Source organism: Zingiber officinale, chromosome 8B, assembly GCF_018446385.1.
Source record: "Zingiber officinale cultivar Zhangliang chromosome 8B, Zo_v1.1, whole genome shotgun sequence".
Lineage (NCBI taxonomy): Eukaryota > Viridiplantae > Streptophyta > Magnoliopsida > Zingiberales > Zingiberaceae > Zingiber > Zingiber officinale.
This window is the reverse complement of record NC_056001.1, coordinates 13,264,143-13,282,791: the sequence shown is the minus strand read 5'-3', so window position 1 is coordinate 13,282,791 and position 18,649 is coordinate 13,264,143. Positions and strand designations below refer to the sequence as shown.

Genomic DNA, 18,649 nt, shown 5'->3' with positions numbered 1-18,649 from the left:
AAAAAAACAGGGTTTGAACAATTCTTTTATACAGATTCAGTTAGGTTGATTTTTTTAAAAAATAAAATGAAATGAAGGTAGGAATTCTCTTATTTTTAATCGTTTAACAACAATAAAAATATTTCCATTCGCTTCACTTTATCTTTAATTTTATATTTTCATTTTCTTTTTCAGAAAATGTAAGAAAAATAAGGACGAAGAATCCCTGGACTGAAGTCCGAACATATTACGAAGGGAGGGAAATGAAATCCGATCCGGATTCGGTTAATTTCGCATGTGAACCGGACCCACCCGATTAACAGCATAGCTGCTTGGTCATTTGCCATCGTCGAGAACGAAGAATCCTCCGCCTCCGCCTCCTCCTCCTCCACGGCGGCCGCCGCTGACTCCTCTGCCAGCGTTGGGCTGCCCTTCCTTGTTTCACAGCTGCGATCCCTTCCCCCTCTGCGGTTCTGCCTCTCTTCGCCTCCGACCGCCTTGGAGGTTTGTTTCCCAGCCGAAACCTTTTTATTTTTTCTTCCCCGAACTAATCTGACTGCTCCAGATCCGCTCGCTGAATCCAGTTTCTGGCAGGGAGTCTTGCTTTACCTTCTTATTTTGGCCCTTTTCCAGTTTTCTCACTTCATGGAGGGAGGATTGGGCGGGGAAGCAGCTGCATGAGCGCCGTTGCCTCTTGCGAAATATGGAGGAGAGATTTCTCCCGTGCTTTCCAGTACTACTTGGATAGATCCACTCCCCATCCTGTTGGAAGATGGCTCGGAACCTTGTTGCTCGCGCTCGTCTACTCTGTGCGAGTTTCTTCGTGCAGGGTTTTTACATCGTGAGCTACGGGCTCGGTATCTATCTGCTCAATCTTCTCATCGGGTTCCTCTCGCCCATGGTGGATCCGGAGCTGGAAGTGTCTGATGAACCCTCACTTCCTATGAGGGGATCTGATGAGTTTAAGCCCTTCATTCGCCGGCTTCCCTAGTTCAAATTTTGGTAACTTCATTGCTCCTTACATTTCACGCCATCTTTTTGTATTGACCCCTTGTTAATCCTACTGGTTCTCTTGGTTTCTTCCCGATTCTCCGTTGATATGCATGGTTTTTTGTTTGTCTTTCATATCCTTGGTCAATTTTCAATTTATGAAATCCTTAGTTTTTCTCAGATTTCACAAAGGTTAATTAGTCTAACCATTTCTTTGTCACTTATTTTCATAAAGGTATAAAAATAGATCAATTCATGAATTATTTTAAGTCCTTGTACTATTTCTTGTAGCAAAAGGTTATTACGCTTACCCAGACACCTCTCACAGTTCGTCCCTAGGTTATGTGAAGGAAGGTCAATCATGGGGTCAGCTTATAGCCGACGGCCAATTGGCTAGGGGGGAGTTTTTCCCAGAGGGCATGCATTGGTTGAGAATTAATCTCTTTCCATTATAGCAAATCTGTCACCCTATAGCCAATTGGACAGTGGTGACAATGAAGGGAATGGGGACCCGATGGGAGTGGGGACGTAGTGTCGATTACTCCCACAGATTTGAACTATATTTCCAGTATCAGCAGTCTTAATCATACAGTTTGTAATTTGATTCTGTGAATATGGAGCCTTTCTCTATTCTTAGTTGCACAAAAGGGTATTATGCCAAGAATCTAAGTTGTCCATCTTCTTAGAGCTCGCCCCATTGACAGTCAAAGGAACATTTATTTGGATGCATCTTATTTAGCTTTCAGTTATTCCTTGTTCCACCTTCACATTCATAGAGATTATCCTATCTGGCACATGTTACCTGGTTCCTTCAACTCCAATATGGCTTGCAGTTTTAGACCAGCTTAGGTTTTTCTAATGCTCTATTTTTTTTTCGTATGCCCTACATTCAAACTATTGGGCGTTTGAGGAAGCATGAATGTATAAATACACTCTCTTTTTATTCATCTTATATTGCCCTGGTAATCCAGACATTTTTTATTCATGTGAATATACTTAAATGCACAATGATTTCTCGAAGATGTGCTTATCTGCAATGTTTTGGTATGTTGAAGTTGCATGATTTTTTTTTTTTTGTCAATTGGATAGTGAGCATATACTTACAGAACAGAAAGACACTTGCAATAGAACTCTTGTTGTGGTGATTTTACAACCAACTATAACGGGTTCTCGTAGTTGTCATGAACTAGCTTGGAATTCAACTGGTAGTTTCTTGATATGTTTATTTAACTCATATAAATATTTTATACACATAAAAGTATAAACTATATCTTTGATGTTTATTTTTTGGTGAATTGATTCAACCAGTTGAACCAGCTATATAATATTTTTACTGGTTCAATCTCCTATCATATTCACCACTCACCTTACTATTTGGATTTTCTACAGCCTAACCCTAGGGCTGTAAATGAACCAAGCGTTCGTGAACAAGCTTGGTGTTCGGCTTGGTAGAAGCTTGTTTATGTTTATTCAATATGCACAAGATTAACTAAACAAACAAGCTTGAACAGCTCGTTAAGCTAAACAAACAAGCTTGAACACATATGTGTTCAGCTCGTTTACGTTCGTGAACAATGTTCGTGAACAACGTTCATGAACAATGTTCATGAACCATATTCAGTAATAAAATTTTTTTCAATGTACTAAATAAATAATAAAATAAAATAAATAAATTTAAATTATCAAGCTCAATAACCAATCAAACAACTGAAAGTTTTAAACAATCAAACAAGCTTGAATCGAGAGCTCGATAATATCTAAACAAACCAAGCTCGAACCAAGCTCAAACTAAGCTCGAACCAAGCTCAAGCTAAGCTTGAATTGAGAGCTCGATAACATCCAAACGAACCAAGCTCAAACCAAGCTTCAAACAAGCTCAAGCTCATCAAAAATAAACCAAGCCAAACTTGAACACTCATTTCAAAAGCTTGGTTCATTTTAAGCTCGGCTCGGCTCGGCTACCTTATCAAACAAGCTTGAACACCCCAAAGTTCGGCTCGGCTCAGCTCGTTTACAGCCCTACCTAACCCTGCTTAAATTATTTGGCAATTATTCCTCAATGCTACTGATAAACAAATCGAACTTGTTTTATGTTTTCGAAAGTTACTAGCTTCCTAAATCCCTTCTGTGCGTTGGCCAATGAATTAAACAAATGTATCTTAAGACCATCCCAAGTAATTTGCCTTCTTTTCTTTTTCAGGTACTCTATAACAAAAGCTTTCTGCGTGGCTTTCGTGATGTCTTTCTTCTCCATGTTTGATATTCCCGTCTTCTGGCCCATTCTCCTCTGCTATTGGATCATCCTCTTCGTACTGACCATGAAACGGCAAATTGTGCATATGAACAAGTACAAGTATGTGCCCTTTGACATCGGCAAGCAGGTTAGTTTTTCAAATCAATATAAGTCGAGTATGCTCTTTAGATGTCTGCCAATGCCGATATCAAATCCACAACAACTGGATCTATTTTTATCTATCAAAATTCTTTAAAAAAAAAGGAAAATCCTTACAATTATTTACTTCCAATTGTTTGTTCCATAGTTATTAAAATTGGATTGGTCTGGCAATTCTGACTCGAAAAAATTGGCTAGGTTTAAATACGATCCGGTAGTTATACAATGGGATCAGATTTACATTTGACTTAGATAAAAACCAATCGGCAATTTCCCAAAGGACGCACCCAAGGTTTGGAATTGCCCAAAAGGCACACCGAGGTTTGAGAATGCCCAAAAGGCACACATCTTTCTCATTTACCCCTCTGCGAAAGCTGGTCTTTTTCTTCTCTTTCCTCTCTCCTTTGCATACATTCTCTCATCTCTTCTCTTAAATTAAATTAAATTTTCCTCTCTTCTCTCTCCTTTGCATGCAACAACCATGATGTTGATTTTTAAAAACCACAACCACAACTTAACACACCAGAACCACAGCTTAAACATCAGCACTGCATGTTGATTTTTTTAAAAAAAATAAGGACATATTTGGACTCCAAAGTATTGCAAAAATCCATAGGAGTTGGAATGAGTTCAATCAGAATTTTCTAGGTTCATCAATAGGTTTCGATCAAAATTTATTGATAGACCTAGTGGATTTGGATTTTTAAAAAATTGACGTGTAATGGAAGAGGGTAGTGCGATGGAGGTATTTATGATGTCCATGTTTGGTTCTAACATCCCACGATAAATTGTGTACGTGTCAATTGTCTTAAAGTTATAAACTTCGAAAACCTTTTAAACACTGTTGTTAATTGTTGGGACCTTGACGCCCCTAGAGGGGGGTGAATAGCGACTCACCCAACGTTTGTTTCCTACAATGGTTAGTATGCACAGCGGAATACAAAAACAAATACTGACAAGAGAAAGCAAACCTAACACGTTGATTTAACGTGGTTCGGAGATAAAGCTCCTACCTCACGGCAGTCCGATCCCGATCCGTCGGTGGATGACTCCTCGGAAAACCTCCGGCTAGCTCGAGTAACTCCTTATGGGTGAAGAAACCTCGCCACAAACTCGCACAAGCTCTTGATCACTCAAGAAGACCTTGGAGACTCTAATAGTGGTTAACCACCTCTATTTTCGTCAACCTTAACCAAACTTTCAATACTTGATTATATACGCCACGAGTTGGAAAACCTCATCCACCAGTTGACTGCTAAAACCATTAGTCGACTGCCCTTTGTGGAGATTCGACCGTTATAATCCAACGACTATATACCAGTCGACTGATACTTCCATCAGTTGACAGCTCTACACTAACCGAATGAATAGAAGCATTTTGTTCGCGCCCAGTCGACTGCCCGGTCGACCGTACCAATCGATTGATGAAAACACCAGCCGACTGCTATAGTAATGCTACAGTATCACTATAGTACTTCTACAATAACACTGCAGTAATGCTACAATGCTGCTACAATAAACCCTAATCCTAGGATTAAACCCCCGAGTATATTCACTCAGCACTCGTCCTCGCCTAACCAACCTAGACCTAGCCTTCTAGCCTCATCCATCAGTCTTGCGTCCCTCGGATGCCTCCCCATCCTTTACATCTTGTCTTCTGGAGCTTCCATCGACCTTATCATTGTTGTCGGGTCTTCCTTTGCCAAGAGATCGCGCCTCCGGGACTTCATCCATTGCCAAGTCACACTTGGACTTACTTTGCCAAGACTACATGCTTGGACTTACACCGCCAAGACTCATCCTTGGACTTTCCTTTGCCAAGATCACCCTTGGACTTTCCTTGTTGTACCTGTATCCTGCACACTCACAATGCATATCAAATATAACAATAAACCTAACTTAAACCTTTGCCCAAATATCAAAACCTAAGGTACCCAGATTGCTCCAACATTAATGACTTCAAGCTGATATCTCTGGGTGCATATAGACTTCGGGGTACTTCAATGGGTCCAATTAGAGCTCTCTAGGTCCGATTAAAGCGCTCTAGGTCCATCAAGTTTTGATCGAAACCTATTAATGAACTCGAAAAAGCTTTAAATGATGTTTTTTGGGCTCCAAACATATGTCATTATGGGTTTCACATGGTACAAATGTAGATCTCTGAATGAGCTTTGATTCAAACGAAAGAACACCTCATTCTGATATCTGAGCCAAAAGTTATAACCTCTGAAAGTAGACATTTGATACATACACATAACTTGTCGTAGAGATGTTAGAATCAGGCATGAACATCATAAATACCTTCACTGCACTACCCCTTCCATTACATGTCAATTTTTTAAAAATTCAAATCCCCTAGGTCGATCAATTGGTTTTGGTCGATGGACCTAAAGAGCTCCAATTGGACTCATTCCAACTCCTGTAGATTTTTACAATGCTCCGAAGTCCAAATATGTCATTATTTATTATTTTTAAAAAATCAACACCACAACGGTGCTCATGTTTAAGTTGTGGTGTTGATTTTTAAACACCAGTACCACAATGGTTGTCGTATACATGCAGAGGAGAGAGAATAAAGGAAAGTTGTTGCATGCAAAGGAGAAAACAAAAAGAAAAAAGTCCCCTTTGGTAGAGGGGTAAAATAGAAAAGAGTTGTGCCTTTTGAAATCTCAGTGCGTCTTTTGGGCAACCCCAAATCTTGAGTGCGTCCTTTGGGAAATTGCCGAAACCAATTGAATAAGCCAATTTGTAAAACCAAAATGTTTTGTTATTTTTTAAAGAAAAACAGAAACAATTATTTATCTATCCTAATGTCAGATGTTTAAACATGTTTGTTTTACAATTTTAATATAACACTAAACATTAATAAAAAAAGGGGCAGCTCGTTATACGAAGCTCCCGCCATGCGGGGTCCCGGGGAAGGATCCATTGTACGCAGCCTTACCCTGCTTTTTGCAAGAGGTTGTTTCCAGGATTCGAACTCGTGACCTTTTGGTCACATGGTAACAATTTTACCGTTGCGTCAAGGCTCCCCTTCAACACTAAACATTAATATTAAAAAAAAAAATTAAAACTCTTGTTTATTCACTTAACTACTCTATGTATCTGTTAAGATGCCTTCTGTGAATAGTTATTTTTTTGGTTAACGTATAAATGCGATTTTTATTACTAATTCTAAGTAGCTCGAATTCTGGTCCTATTTTTGTAACTATATTTTATTTGTGATGCAGAGATACGGTGGGAAAAAGAATCCTCGATGCAGCAGTTTGTCCAAGGATTGATTCTGATCTGATTCCATCGTCCTCATCATCATCTTAGCTGATATTAAGGTATATCCTCTATTCCTCTTCTTATTTGCATGGCATCATAGACCCTCCTTTAGCTTCTTCTTATTTCATTGGCATTACAATTAACATATATATTATGATATTTGTTGGAATGATTGTTGTTTTGCTGGTTGTGTTCTTAGGTTAAGTTTTCTGACCAAGAAAAATTAATTTGTAATTATATTCAAAATAAGTATGATAGTTTTGACCCATTTCTGAGTTGGATTAGATCGAACCGGTTATCTGTTTTAATCTACATTAAAGTACTTATTAATGTGCATATAAAAAATTTCTTCATACAAAAAACTAATTTCTAATATTATATAAGAAGTTGAGAACTTATAATAAAAAGGGGCAAGACATTTAATATAGCATTGAACATGATAGGGATGACTAACGAGTCATTTGCAATATATTTGATTAGATTTTTTTTGAATTATGTTTATATACAATTAGATTGCTTCATTTACCTGGAAAAATACTGATTCGTATATTAAATTAAATTTCAATTTCAGTGTCGATAAAAGTTACATTTGATCTTTGCTTAGGAAAAGAAACTTGGAGGTTTTCTTAATGATGTATTTCCTGTATGATCGAATCACATCAATTTGGAGCTAGGAAATCCAACAAATATATAGCTGCATAAAGCTTCTTCCACATTCTGATTCAGCACTTCCATTTCTTTATTCATTCATAGGCAATTTGCCTAGTCCACAGCTAATGCTCTAGCTGTTATAATTGTAATAGTTATACCAGTATTGAACTACATTTAATTAAAATTGAGCAATTTTAATCAGTAAAAAATATTTTGACATATCATATAATAATTTTAGCTAAAATGAAGTAATTTTATGACCCTCAGCGTCCTTCTAATGATAACAATAATATAAAAAAAAGTGTCATTTTTATTTGTGCCCAAAATAGTTACTTTAGATGTGCTAATGTGTGATCGTGCAGTGATGGTTAAGATGGAGAGATTGGACTCTCAAACTTTCATTCATATTATGGTAGAGTAGATTTCTTTCTCAAGACTCTGTCACTTTGCAAAAGAGAATCAGTCTCATCTGCTTTTTTGCAATATTAAAATAATTTTTTTTAGAGGATTTATTTTTCAAATATGAAACCAACAACTTTGTATGAAAATATATCACAAGCTGAATGAACATCACAAGTGGAATGACAATTTTAAAACAACGCATTAAAGTGATTGTAGAAAGAAATTTGAGGACCGCATGATAAAATCAAGCGAAGGTGGTGTTAGTGTGTACAAAAGGATGTTAGTGTGCACAGAAGGATGTTTGAAGACGTATTTTCATTTTCTGTTTGCATCATATACACGATCAAAGTGAAGTGCAAAAGATACTATTTGTATTATATTGTGATGTTCAGATGATGTTTAAACAATAGATAGAAAGAGATGACATAGAAAGAGGCAATTTTAAGTGGAGTTTTGATTTGTAAGATTAATCTAAAAGATTATGCATGTGAATTTGATAATTGAATTCATATTTATTAGTATTTGACAATCTTTTTCATCTTGACGATCTGGCGTTTGGCACTTCTAAATATCTTCTTAATATTAGCTCACTGAATAGAACAAATAATTAAAATGTTAAAATTTTGGTATGCTATCACTTTCTCAGGCCAAGAATTTATTTCATTAAAGAGTTCTTGCTTTACTTTCTACATCTTTCAGTTCAGTGTATGTCAGTGTCATTATCGTACTAGTCATTAATTGTTTTATTATTGCTGGGGAGGTCGCAATAGTTCGGGAGCCAATTTGTCCTGACATTTTCAAGGTTTTCTAATCTTTGAAAAATAAAAAAATAAAAAATAGTTGGCTTTAACATTGAATCATGACTTTTGGTATTTGAATTTTGATTAAAGATTATATACCCAAAACTGCCACATGTGAAATATAATCCCTTTTCTCTTTTCTTATTGTGTATTTTGTTTTCATTTTATTCACCTTTCTTTTTCTTTTTATCAAATGCAAAATTAAATTCAAACTAAAAATAATAAATCAAAGATAAATTTCAAATTCAGAATTAATTTAGATAATATTAAAAGTCGGAAAGGATGAATATGCATTTTTCTTGAATATGCTAATTTTACTTATTTTATTATTTCGATAAAATTTTATAAACGTGTTATTTATAGAATACATGTCTATTTTTGAAAGGGCAGTAGTTATTAGTGAGAAGGAAGTAATTGAAAGGCTAAATTACGGATTAGCTTTAACCGAACGCACGATTTAAAGACTATTAAGTTTCGCACACTTTTAACCGCTCAATTATTGGGACTCTTAAGAAAGATCTAGGCCGTTTATTTCCATGATCCGACGGCCGTAAACTGTTTCTTTAATTGTACAAATAAGGCTGCTGCGGTGGACCGCCACTCAACTTTCTTTTTCCCTCCCTTCACCCTGGGGATCTCGTGCGACGCGACGCAGGAAGCAGGAAGCAGGACGCAGAGGAGATCTGAGAGCGAGCAGTTTGCCCCTCGAGGTGAGTTCCGATCGTTTCTTGGCCTCGTTTTGCTGTTGGATTTTGGTTGATCTCCGATGTGATTCGTCCTTTTCCTTTCATTTCTCTATGCCATGTCGATCTCCCGCCAAGGGTATCCGAATTTCTGAATTCATCCTTGTTTTTGTATTTGATATTGCAAGTGTTATGGTCATTAGTTCATTCAAGATGTAGAAATTTCTTCTTTTGGGTCAAATGGATTTTTTAGGGGGTGCTGGTGGTGGTGGTGGTGACGTTGAAGAATTCCCTAGAAATTTGATTTCAAGGATAGATGGAATGAATGTGAAAAAGAGATAAGAGACGAGAGGGAAGGTTGATTGTGAAGCTAACCCAAGCGCGATTGAATTGGCCAATGAAGTTATCGCCCTGTGCTTTGCATCGTGGTGTGCCCCCAATGAATTTTCTGTATCTTGCAATTTTCTTGGGCAAAGAATCGCCTTTCTGTATATACTATAATCGAGATGATTTTCTCTTCAAAATGAATTTGGGTAGTTAGGTCGAATTTGCATAAGCAGGAGGATATACGTTTTACAATTTCTAGAACCCAGATGAACGATTTATGAATGTTTTGGGCGGATAGAAAATAAAATTAGGACCTTGCTAGAGTTGCATGGGCAATGGAAGAAGACCAAGATGCATATTAGCATGTCAATTGTAATTGCTAGTGACGAAATACTTTCTTCAGATTCACAATGTCTACGTTTTATGGTTATACAGTGCATGATTTACTGATAATTTGTTTTACCTTTTTTTTTGTAATTTTGATCCCTTTGTATTGTCCACTATATACACAGATTGTATATGCTTGTATCTGATAATCGAGTAGAACATCCTCATTGAATTGTGCTTTTAGGTTTTATTCATTCTGTCTTTATGATCAAATTACAATTAAAAGAAAAAACCATTTGATTCAATGTTACTATTATTAATCGTAGCTTTCACTCTCTATCAGTTAATGTTCAGATGTTATTCAGTCTCATTTTGGGTCTTGTGCAAACTTCCTTTTTTTTGAAGAATGATCCGGATCCTGTCTAACTAGAGAATTCAACTCTGATATTTCTTTCATTAAAATTAATTTTAATTAATTATGTTTTTCATTGAAATTTCTTCAGCTGATCAAAATGATGCAAGGGAAATCCACTTTGAATCCTTTTGCTACTCCTTATGTACCTCTTACTAAACTTCCTTTTGAAACAAGAGATGGGTCTTCAGAGAAAACAACTGCTGCTGCTGGAAACAATGAGACTACTGAGAACTCTTTAGAGCATCAACTTCCGGAATCCTTTTCCTTCAACTATGACATCCAGAGCTTTCAAAAACTCAGTCTCTCTGGTGAATCATCCTCAAAAGTTGGAGAGTTCAACAATCCTACCTTTCCAGACGACCTTGGTAAATTGGACGATTCCATTGCGATACTCGATTGTCTTTCATCGGCGTTTCCTGATATCTCTTTGGACTATCTCTCCGAATTGCTTGCCATAAACCAAGGCGATTTCAATGATACTATTGATGCGCTGCAGCAGTTTGAGGTAAAGTTTCTTGTCTCTTTCATTATCTATATTCAAGGATCATTAAATGGCAGCATGCTAATTAAAACCTCTCATTCTCCCCGACTCACCGTGATTAATTTTGCTTTCTAGACAAAGCACTTCATATCGATATAGACAAATGACTCATCGAATGGTTATTTGCAGAGCGATGTTGATGCACTTGACTATCCAACTGAACTTGCAGCTGCAACTGATGGCAGTTCTGATATTGGCTTTCATTCAACTTGATGAAAATCGATGTGGGTAGCCGACTTGCCCTTTGTTTTGCTTCCTCTGAGATAATGCTCCATCGTAAAGCTTGACTGAAAATTCCATCACCTTTTCAATTGGCCACAAGTTTTGTACAGTTCAAATACACGGTTTTCTTCTGAAACAAAGCACCAGTAATGTTGTAGTGGCTGTACAGTTTTCTTGCTTGCTTGTTAAGGGGTCATGTTTTTATTGCTCCAATGATGGTACACTTCAGGCTAGTCTGTGGAGAATTTAGGTCAGCGTGTTTGTGCTCTTTGTGAAATTTGATCTAAACGAATGATTGGACGTTTAGTGGGTCATGGAAATGTGATCCTCAGTGCAATTTGAATTTTAGAACCATGTCTTGGTGCATTGTGGCATGTGTAGGTAACAAACGCAGTGGCCCATTAAAATGGAGAAAATATTAAACCAATTAATAATTCTTGTGAAAACATACTTCCACACAGTGCTCAGCATGCATTGAATTGAATATCCAACTTTAAAAAGACAGTTTATTCATTAGTGACTTAATATGTTTTTATTCATATGTTTCTTAACTTCAGCATGGCAAATCAACAGACTACTCTCTCTCTATATATATTTATGGGTTTGAAGTTTGATTCCTTAAACATTAATCATCATCAATGGATCATAAAGATTTCATTTTTGTCTTTAGTTTTTAATTCAATCTTATAAAGAAGATAATACGTATATGATGATCGTTAGGTTAGATAAAAATTTGAATTTTATAAATTTTTAATAAACGCATGATGAGATTAACCAATTTAATGCTAAACATTTTTCTAAAAGGAGAGAGAGAGAGAGAGAGAGAGAGAGAGAGAGAGAGACTGATTATCTCGTGCTCCGACCGGCGCCGTCACCACCTTCCCCGGCGCGTGCGCTGTCAAATTGCACTTGACGGCGTCGTTCGCCGCCGTAATGCAGCTCTAGAACGCCGCCATGGTCCAGCGGCTCCGTCGCGACGTTCGCCTGAAACATCCCAAGTTGGACGTGCAGCCGGTGGTGGTCGTCGCCCAAGTTGATGACGTGCCACAGATCGGTGGTCCCCACCTTGGGTATCTCCGCCGCAGGATCCTCCAGCCTCAGCCTGTTGATGGACTGGTGCGTACATAGTGATGTAACTGTTAAATAAAAATATAATGATACAGAATTAATTATTTAAATAAAACTAATCATCATAAAAAAAATATTTAAATAGTTAATAAAGATAAAACCTAAAACAATGAAATATATCATTTGATAACTTTTCCTACTCCCCAAACTCGCTCTCTCCGTAAGTATAATTAAGTTTCGGCAAGATGAAATATCATGACAATTGCAATTAATTAGTGATTATTTCTTTGAAATGCCAACCAAAGAAATGCCAACCCAACTCACGATATTTAGCTTAGAAAATGGTATGATTTCATGGTCTAATACTCTAATTAGCATGATACAAAGAACATTCATGCAAAAAATTTTATTTTAACAATTTTCTTCTTAAAATATCCTTATATATTTTTATTAATCCTCATCTTATCCTCCACATATTTTTACAAACCCAACAACTCTGTTTCTACGTCAACTTCTTGTCACAGTGCACTCTGTTATCTTCTCTTCCTAGCAAACGAAGTCTCCGACACTCCTTTCCTGCCTTCCATTTCTTCTCTCCAGATGCACAAATTCTCGAACTCAATTAGAATTTGATTTTCTTTTCTGTCTAACTTTTTCTAAAGATTTTTTTTTAAAAAAATATCAAATATATTATTAATCAATTTTTAATTACAATTTTTATTTGAAATATTAATTATAAAATCAACTTAGGAGAGTGAGATTGAAAGCTATAAGACAAAAATGGCCCAAGTTTCTACTAATTTTTTACTAGAGGGAAATTCCTATTATCAGTGGTGGTAAATATCTTCTCGATCTCATGAATTAAGTTGGATGGTTTTATATGTGAAAAAAGTTGAGTATAAGTCCCATTGAATCATTGATAGGTAGGTAATAATAGACTACTCTACCTACTAATTCCGTCTAAAACACAATGATAACGATAAAATATAAAATAACATAAATTCAATATATACTGATTGATACGATATATCAAGATTTATATTCAGGAAAAGATTAAAAGAAATACATGGTTAATTAAGAAAAATTTAAAACAAAACATCTCTTGAACAGCGAAAACATTAATATGATCACTTGTTGTGAAGGGGATCCGGGGAACTTGGAATGACTCTCTTACTCTCCCTACCATCTGGCATTGGCAGTACCGCCACCGTCATCGCCACCGGCCTTCTTTTGACGGCCATCTCTGTCGCTTCGCCCTCTTGAAGAGGCTCTGGGCTCGTCGGAGTTGTAGCTGGTGACGTCCGAGGACAGCTGCAGCAAAGCAAAATGATGTAAAAAAGGATCACCAAGCAGTAGAATGAGTAAGGGGGCCTCATCAACATCAGTTTTCTCATCTTTCAAGGGAATTATACATATTGATGTCAAAATTCTGCAATGAAACAAGAAAGAGTTGGGCAGGGAAATATGACGATCGTTTTGATGGGCTCAATTCTCAAGTGTGGTGATTGAGGTAGAGAGAAGGCATCAAGAAGGCAGCCTTAGAGAGTTAAGTAGAAGCTCAAGCAGCAAAAGACAAGGCAGGGTTCCTGTTTCTGCGTGACGTGTGTGTATATGTATATATATATATAAATAATTTTTGGGATTGAGACATTGAGGAAATTTTATTAGATTACGAAATATTCTATCTTTTGATTTTATCACAGAACTAAACACAGTCAAAATTATTTTTGAAGAACTACATCAAACACAGTCAAATTTTTGAAGAAATTATTGGTCTTTTCAAGTTTTTTTTCTTTGGACAACACTGTGGAAGAAGTGAAGCTGATGATCAATCATGGTGATGTGATTTATCCCTGTCTCCTAATTTGGAGTCCCTCAAAGTTTGATATGCATGTGGTGTCTCCAGCATCATCTCTGTCCAGCTTTCTTGTCTTGTCATGTCATGTCATGTCATCCAAAAAAAATATAGAGAGCATACGTACTTCACCATTTTATAAAAAAAAACTCATAAAATCAGTATAAAATATCTCATAAAATATTTTTATTAATCATGTTTCGAGTTGGATCATTTGATTGACACAAGCAACTATTTACAGTAAAAGTGAAAGAGATGAATGTTCTGGAAAATAATTGTTTAGTCACCCGCACTATGATAAAAGTGGCTGAAAGTTGAAACGAAAGTTTGCAAAGAGAAGAATCACTCGTTGCATATTGACAAGCAGGAGGGCGGGCAAACTTCTCTCTGACCTTAACAAAAGTTTCTGACTCTCATGTTCATGCCACCATTTGCTTGCTTTAGAAATCAGAAGCAAAACTTTCTTTGTATGATTCTTTGTTTTGGTGTATTGATTTGAATCAATGCGTTGTGCTCCATCACCCACAAGTATTACACTCTTCTGCTCTTTTATTCTGTCTCTTCTGTGCCCATTTGGTGCACCACAAAGGGCATAAAATAATTTTTTAACTGATGTTTTGTATTTCCAAGGCAGTCAATTACAAGCAAAGGTAAATAACAATGATCGTTCTAGAAAGTAAAATTAAGATTACAGAACAAAGAATACAAGATGACTTTGCCCTTGCATGTATAATAATTTGAGCCCAGTCCTTCACCCCCAATGCATTTCTCTATCCCCTTTTTTCTGGGGGAAAGATTATCAAACATTAAATCTCAGCTTTGCATCAACCCTTTCTGCAATTTATGTATTTGCACTTGAATATTCTCAAACTTTGTGGTACTTGTATTTCTGCACCAAGTTGAATCGATGGAGGTTTTCACTGAAACCTTTGAATACAAGAGTCCTTACAGCATCCACCCCTTGCTCCAGAGCAGAATCCATCTATTGAAGACAAAAAAATAACCCAATATTTCAATTCGTATATTAAGAATTATTCGTGAATCCTAACAGAAACCTCGTCATTCCTTGATATACAACATTTTGTTAAATTACGTCATTTAGAAACTGAGTTGCCTGCACAATTTGAGGGTGTCAAATTCTAATGCTGCAATTAGAGATAACATGAGGTATATCGTAGGTTTAAAATATCTTTCTAAGCTGGGTATCAGTCGACAGTCGCTGACTGAAACAACATAGACATGCCAAGGCAGGTGTCAGTAGCCCTGATTAGGTAGGAGGAATTTAATAAAGAAGATCTCAAGTAAGAGGAAGGAATCAAGAAGTAGAAGAAGACGAACTACTTATCTGGAGGCGCTGGAGGAAACCTTAAGAGCATTGGACAGTAGAAGCAGCTTGAGATGAAGATGAAGCAGCTCGAGATGGAGGAGCAGTGGCGGCATTCCAAGATAGAATAGAAGTGGCGGCAACATTAAAGGGTGTATAAGAATTGGCTCGAGGGGAAGTGGTATCAAATGTTGTTTCGCATCTTGATTCTTCAGAAGAACAGTTCGCACCACCCAAAATTGGAAGGCCACAGAACAATAGTTTAACTCATGTATATGTGCCTCATAAATCTATTATATCCATTACAAGTGCAACTTTGTTGACTTCATTTAATCATATTGCTTTTTAACTCTATTAATTCTCCAATTCTTTGTTGCATCATCAAACTGAGGCATTGATTACTTGCATTTTGAACCAATATTAGCTGCAAAACATATCTTTGACCCTTTTACGATTACCTTAATGAAAATTGATAATTTTTCTTCATAAGAGTTTTGAAGTTTCACCAAGGTTTCATCATGACAACATTTCTATTATAAAACAGTTTAGAACATATCTATGTTGCTCAAACTCAAGAAAGATAATCAATAAAACAATATACAGAGCCCAATATTTGACGGTATAGTGTCCCAAAAGATAGGTTGCATTTGAAGTGTACGATGAGGAAAACAGGATGGAACCTTTGAATTCACATTCTTTAATTTAAATTGCAAGCAAAAGCTTCATGGATAGTAACGATTAAAAAGACATGTAACTTAATACCTGTATGCGCTCCTCGTTACTGAATTTCTGTAGTAGAAAAGCTCTCATATCCATAGCTCCAGGTGGATTGCCAATACCTAAATTTTGGAGTATAATTATTTTACTAGGTAAGTGTCATCAACAACTATACTACCAAATAAGAATGAGATGATGTGACAGAACCAATGCATAGTCGAGGGAAGTCTCGGCAATCATCTAAATGATGAATTACACTCTTTACACTGCAATAAATAGTTTATACGAATTAGTAAGCTGATCAAAAGAAATTATGCAAAGTACAATAGTATGAAATAAAAGAATTTGATATGCAGGGGAGGAATTGCTCTACGAAATGATAGTAATAGTAAACACATGGGTAATTCTAATGATATAACAAAAAGCAATAGATAATTGCAATAGGTTTCAATTACAGTCACGAGAAGATAAGGGGCATGATGGAAGTAGACATCTGACGCTAAATTGAAAAACCAGCAAGTTAGCAATGTTAGTTTGTTCCTCTAAGAGAGAACTTATACGACCTCAGGGTTAAACAAGCTCAAAGAAGGTAATAATAGCAGAGAAATTAGAAAAACCCACAGAAACTGATATAAGAAGCGGGCAACAATCAATTTAAGAGACCACGACCATGTTTATGGAAGTATATTAATTTTTCTTTCATCCATCGCAATCAAATTTTAGCTTACCATTTTATTCAAAACAAATCATTGCGAAATAGAACAAAATTGAAATCGTGTGAGCAATTTCAAACAAAATTAACTAATGAAGGTGACAGTACATGGACATGTTTGTGAAAGAAAGAACAAATATATAGTATATTATATTAAAACCAGTTAAATGACATATCTTGAGAACCTAATCTTCCATTAACTTGCCTTGTAAAGCAAGTACTTCAGTTTTCCGAATTAACAGGGAAAAAGAGAAGTGGATATCACATAAATGATGAGTATATTGTATCCAGTGATGCAGCTTCTAGTTTACAAACAGAGCTGTATTGCAAAACTGGTGATGGATTAATTAAAGAACACACTAACCCATTGTGATGCCCATGCCCGCCTTTTCGCTGAACCCTCAAAACACCATTGGGCAAACTCATTTCGTCATACATCTACAGAAGAAGAACTTTGAAATAATATAACATCTCAAAATCAATGCAAAAAGCTACTGCTCATTAACTTACAAGTAAAATATGCCGTAATGGCACTTGATAATATGCAGCAAGTGGCCCTACCTACATATAAAGCTTATCATATACGTATTGATATTGAGAATAGTTTTGAAAGAAATTGAGAGAAAGTAGAAAACCGATTCTCCGCTGTAGTTCATGTAGGATTGTGGCTTCACCAAGAGAATTGGCACTTCCCCGATGGAACCTGCCATTCCAGACATCTGTTAATGTTCATATTATGCTATATTTGTTTAGAATTGTATGTTATCTAGTGCACAGTATCTGAGCACAATGCATAACTCTTCAAGTAATTTCAATCTCTTAAACCCTATTATTTTCTCCTAATTTCTACTTTGTCTTGAGCAAATTAGTCGTCAGGATTCCTAAAACACTATAAAAGAGAAGAAAAGGTGTTCGATCTGTTCACCAATTCCTATCAATGCCTTGGATTGGATGCTGTTTAAGGTAATGCCTTCAGCTCGAGAAATATGATCAATCATCTCAAATCCCACCTAAAAAGAGGGAGGGAAAAAAACTCTTTTTTAGGTTTCATCAGAAGAGGCATTAGCTAATCTAATCATGCAAGAAACCATCATCCTTAGAAGAGCTTGCTCACGTTGTGCCTGGTTCCGTGGTACTTGTTTCCGGGGTTTCCGAGACCGGCGATTAGCCACGGCGTGTACTCCGGGTTGGTTCTCTCATTGGGGTCCGGAAGCGAGGCGACAGCGCGTCGGAAGCGATTGCAGCGACTAGGGAGAAGAAGGTGCCGCCGTCTTGTCGTGGCTTCGCAAGGGATTGGGCTGCGGAGAGGAAGGGAGGAGGAGGGGGACGAAGCGGCGGTGGCAGAAGAGAGACCGGCCAACGAAGCCATCTGGATCTGTGCGGTGGATGCTGCGGTTCCGCACTTGGGTTTTCAATTGGGCTGGCAGGTGTTTGGCTCAGGTTGCGCCTCTCGAAATGTAAAAGTCCAAGCTACTGGTTTTTGTTCTCCAGTGAAGTTGTAAGGGATTATGAAAAATAATGGATTACAGAAGCTAAAAACGAAGCTATTAATGAAAGCAATTTATATTTTTAAACTCAGGGCGAATGGAAAAGAATGAACAAAAATATGTTCAAAAATAAAATTTATAAATATATTTATAATAAATTAATTTTATTAAAGATTTATGTAAAATATAATAATTTATCGAATCCATAAAAATGACGATGGAGTGCAACCCAAGTCTACCTGGTTGAATAATATCTAACTTGATGATAAATGTAGTTAACCGGATGGTTTTGTTGGAGATTCAAACAATAAGCTAGCATGGCTCTTTCTTTTATCCATATCGATGTCCAATTTTCAACGGACAAACGTCATTAAAAAAAAAAAAAAAATCTCTTACTTTTTAATCACTTGACTGACTCATGGACTATAAGAAACATATGCTAAGAACATAATCATCTTTTTACTATAATTTCTTTTGCTCATATCAA

At 36.6% G+C, this 18,649-nt stretch overlaps 2 protein-coding genes and 1 pseudogene across 2 annotated transcripts; 2 read left to right on the top strand and 1 right to left on the bottom strand.

Annotated features, from left to right (window-relative positions):
• Nucleotides 1–246: 246 nt before the first annotated feature.
• Nucleotides 247–8,222, top strand: LOC122016642 (annotated as a pseudogene).
• Nucleotides 8,223–9,064: 842 nt separating this feature from the next.
• On the top strand, nucleotides 9,065–11,426 carry LOC122016643 (polyadenylate-binding protein-interacting protein 6-like). Its single transcript, XM_042574014.1, has 3 exons — nucleotides 9,065–9,194; nucleotides 10,325–10,741; nucleotides 10,907–11,426. Exons 2-3 carry the CDS (start codon nucleotides 10,334–10,336, stop codon nucleotides 10,988–10,990), a joined length of 492 nt encoding a protein of 163 aa, XP_042429948.1. The 5' UTR covers nucleotides 9,065–9,194; nucleotides 10,325–10,333; the 3' UTR covers nucleotides 10,991–11,426.
• Nucleotides 11,427–14,515: 3,089 nt separating this feature from the next.
• Nucleotides 14,516–18,128, bottom strand: LOC122017377 (chloroplastic group IIB intron splicing facilitator CRS2, chloroplastic-like). Its single transcript, XM_042574975.1, has 8 exons — nucleotides 17,790–18,128; nucleotides 17,601–17,685; nucleotides 17,311–17,378; nucleotides 17,186–17,236; nucleotides 17,040–17,113; nucleotides 16,171–16,229; nucleotides 16,009–16,085; nucleotides 14,516–14,904 (listed from the first exon to the last, which is right to left on the bottom strand). Exons 1-8 carry the CDS (start codon nucleotides 18,042–18,044, stop codon nucleotides 14,788–14,790), a joined length of 786 nt encoding a protein of 261 aa, XP_042430909.1. The 5' UTR covers nucleotides 18,045–18,128; the 3' UTR covers nucleotides 14,516–14,787.
• Between the last annotated feature and the right edge of the window lie 521 nt (nucleotides 18,129–18,649).

What these genes read in the sequence shown, in the direction of transcription:
- LOC122016643 (XM_042574014.1), top strand. Translation starts at nt 10,334, where the DNA reads ATGATGCAAGGGAAATCCACTTTGAATCCTTTTGCTACTCCTTATGTA. An exon ending in ATGCGCTGCAGCAGTTTGAG is followed by an intron (nt 10,742 to 10,906) that starts GTAAAGTTTCTT and finishes GGTTATTTGCAG; the next exon opens with AGCGATGTTGATGCACTTGA.
- LOC122017377 (XM_042574975.1), bottom strand. Translation starts at nt 18,044, where the DNA reads ATGGCTTCGTTGGCCGGTCTCTCTTCTGCCACCGCCGCTTCGTCCCCC. An exon ending in CAAGGCATTGATAGGAATTG is followed by an intron (nt 17,379 to 17,600) that starts GTGAACAGATCG and finishes CTGGAATGGCAG; the next exon opens with GTTCCATCGGGGAAGTGCCA. An exon ending in CATTACGGCATATTTTACTT is followed by an intron (nt 17,114 to 17,185) that starts GTAAGTTAATGA and finishes CTTCTTCTGTAG; the next exon opens with ATGTATGACGAAATGAGTTT.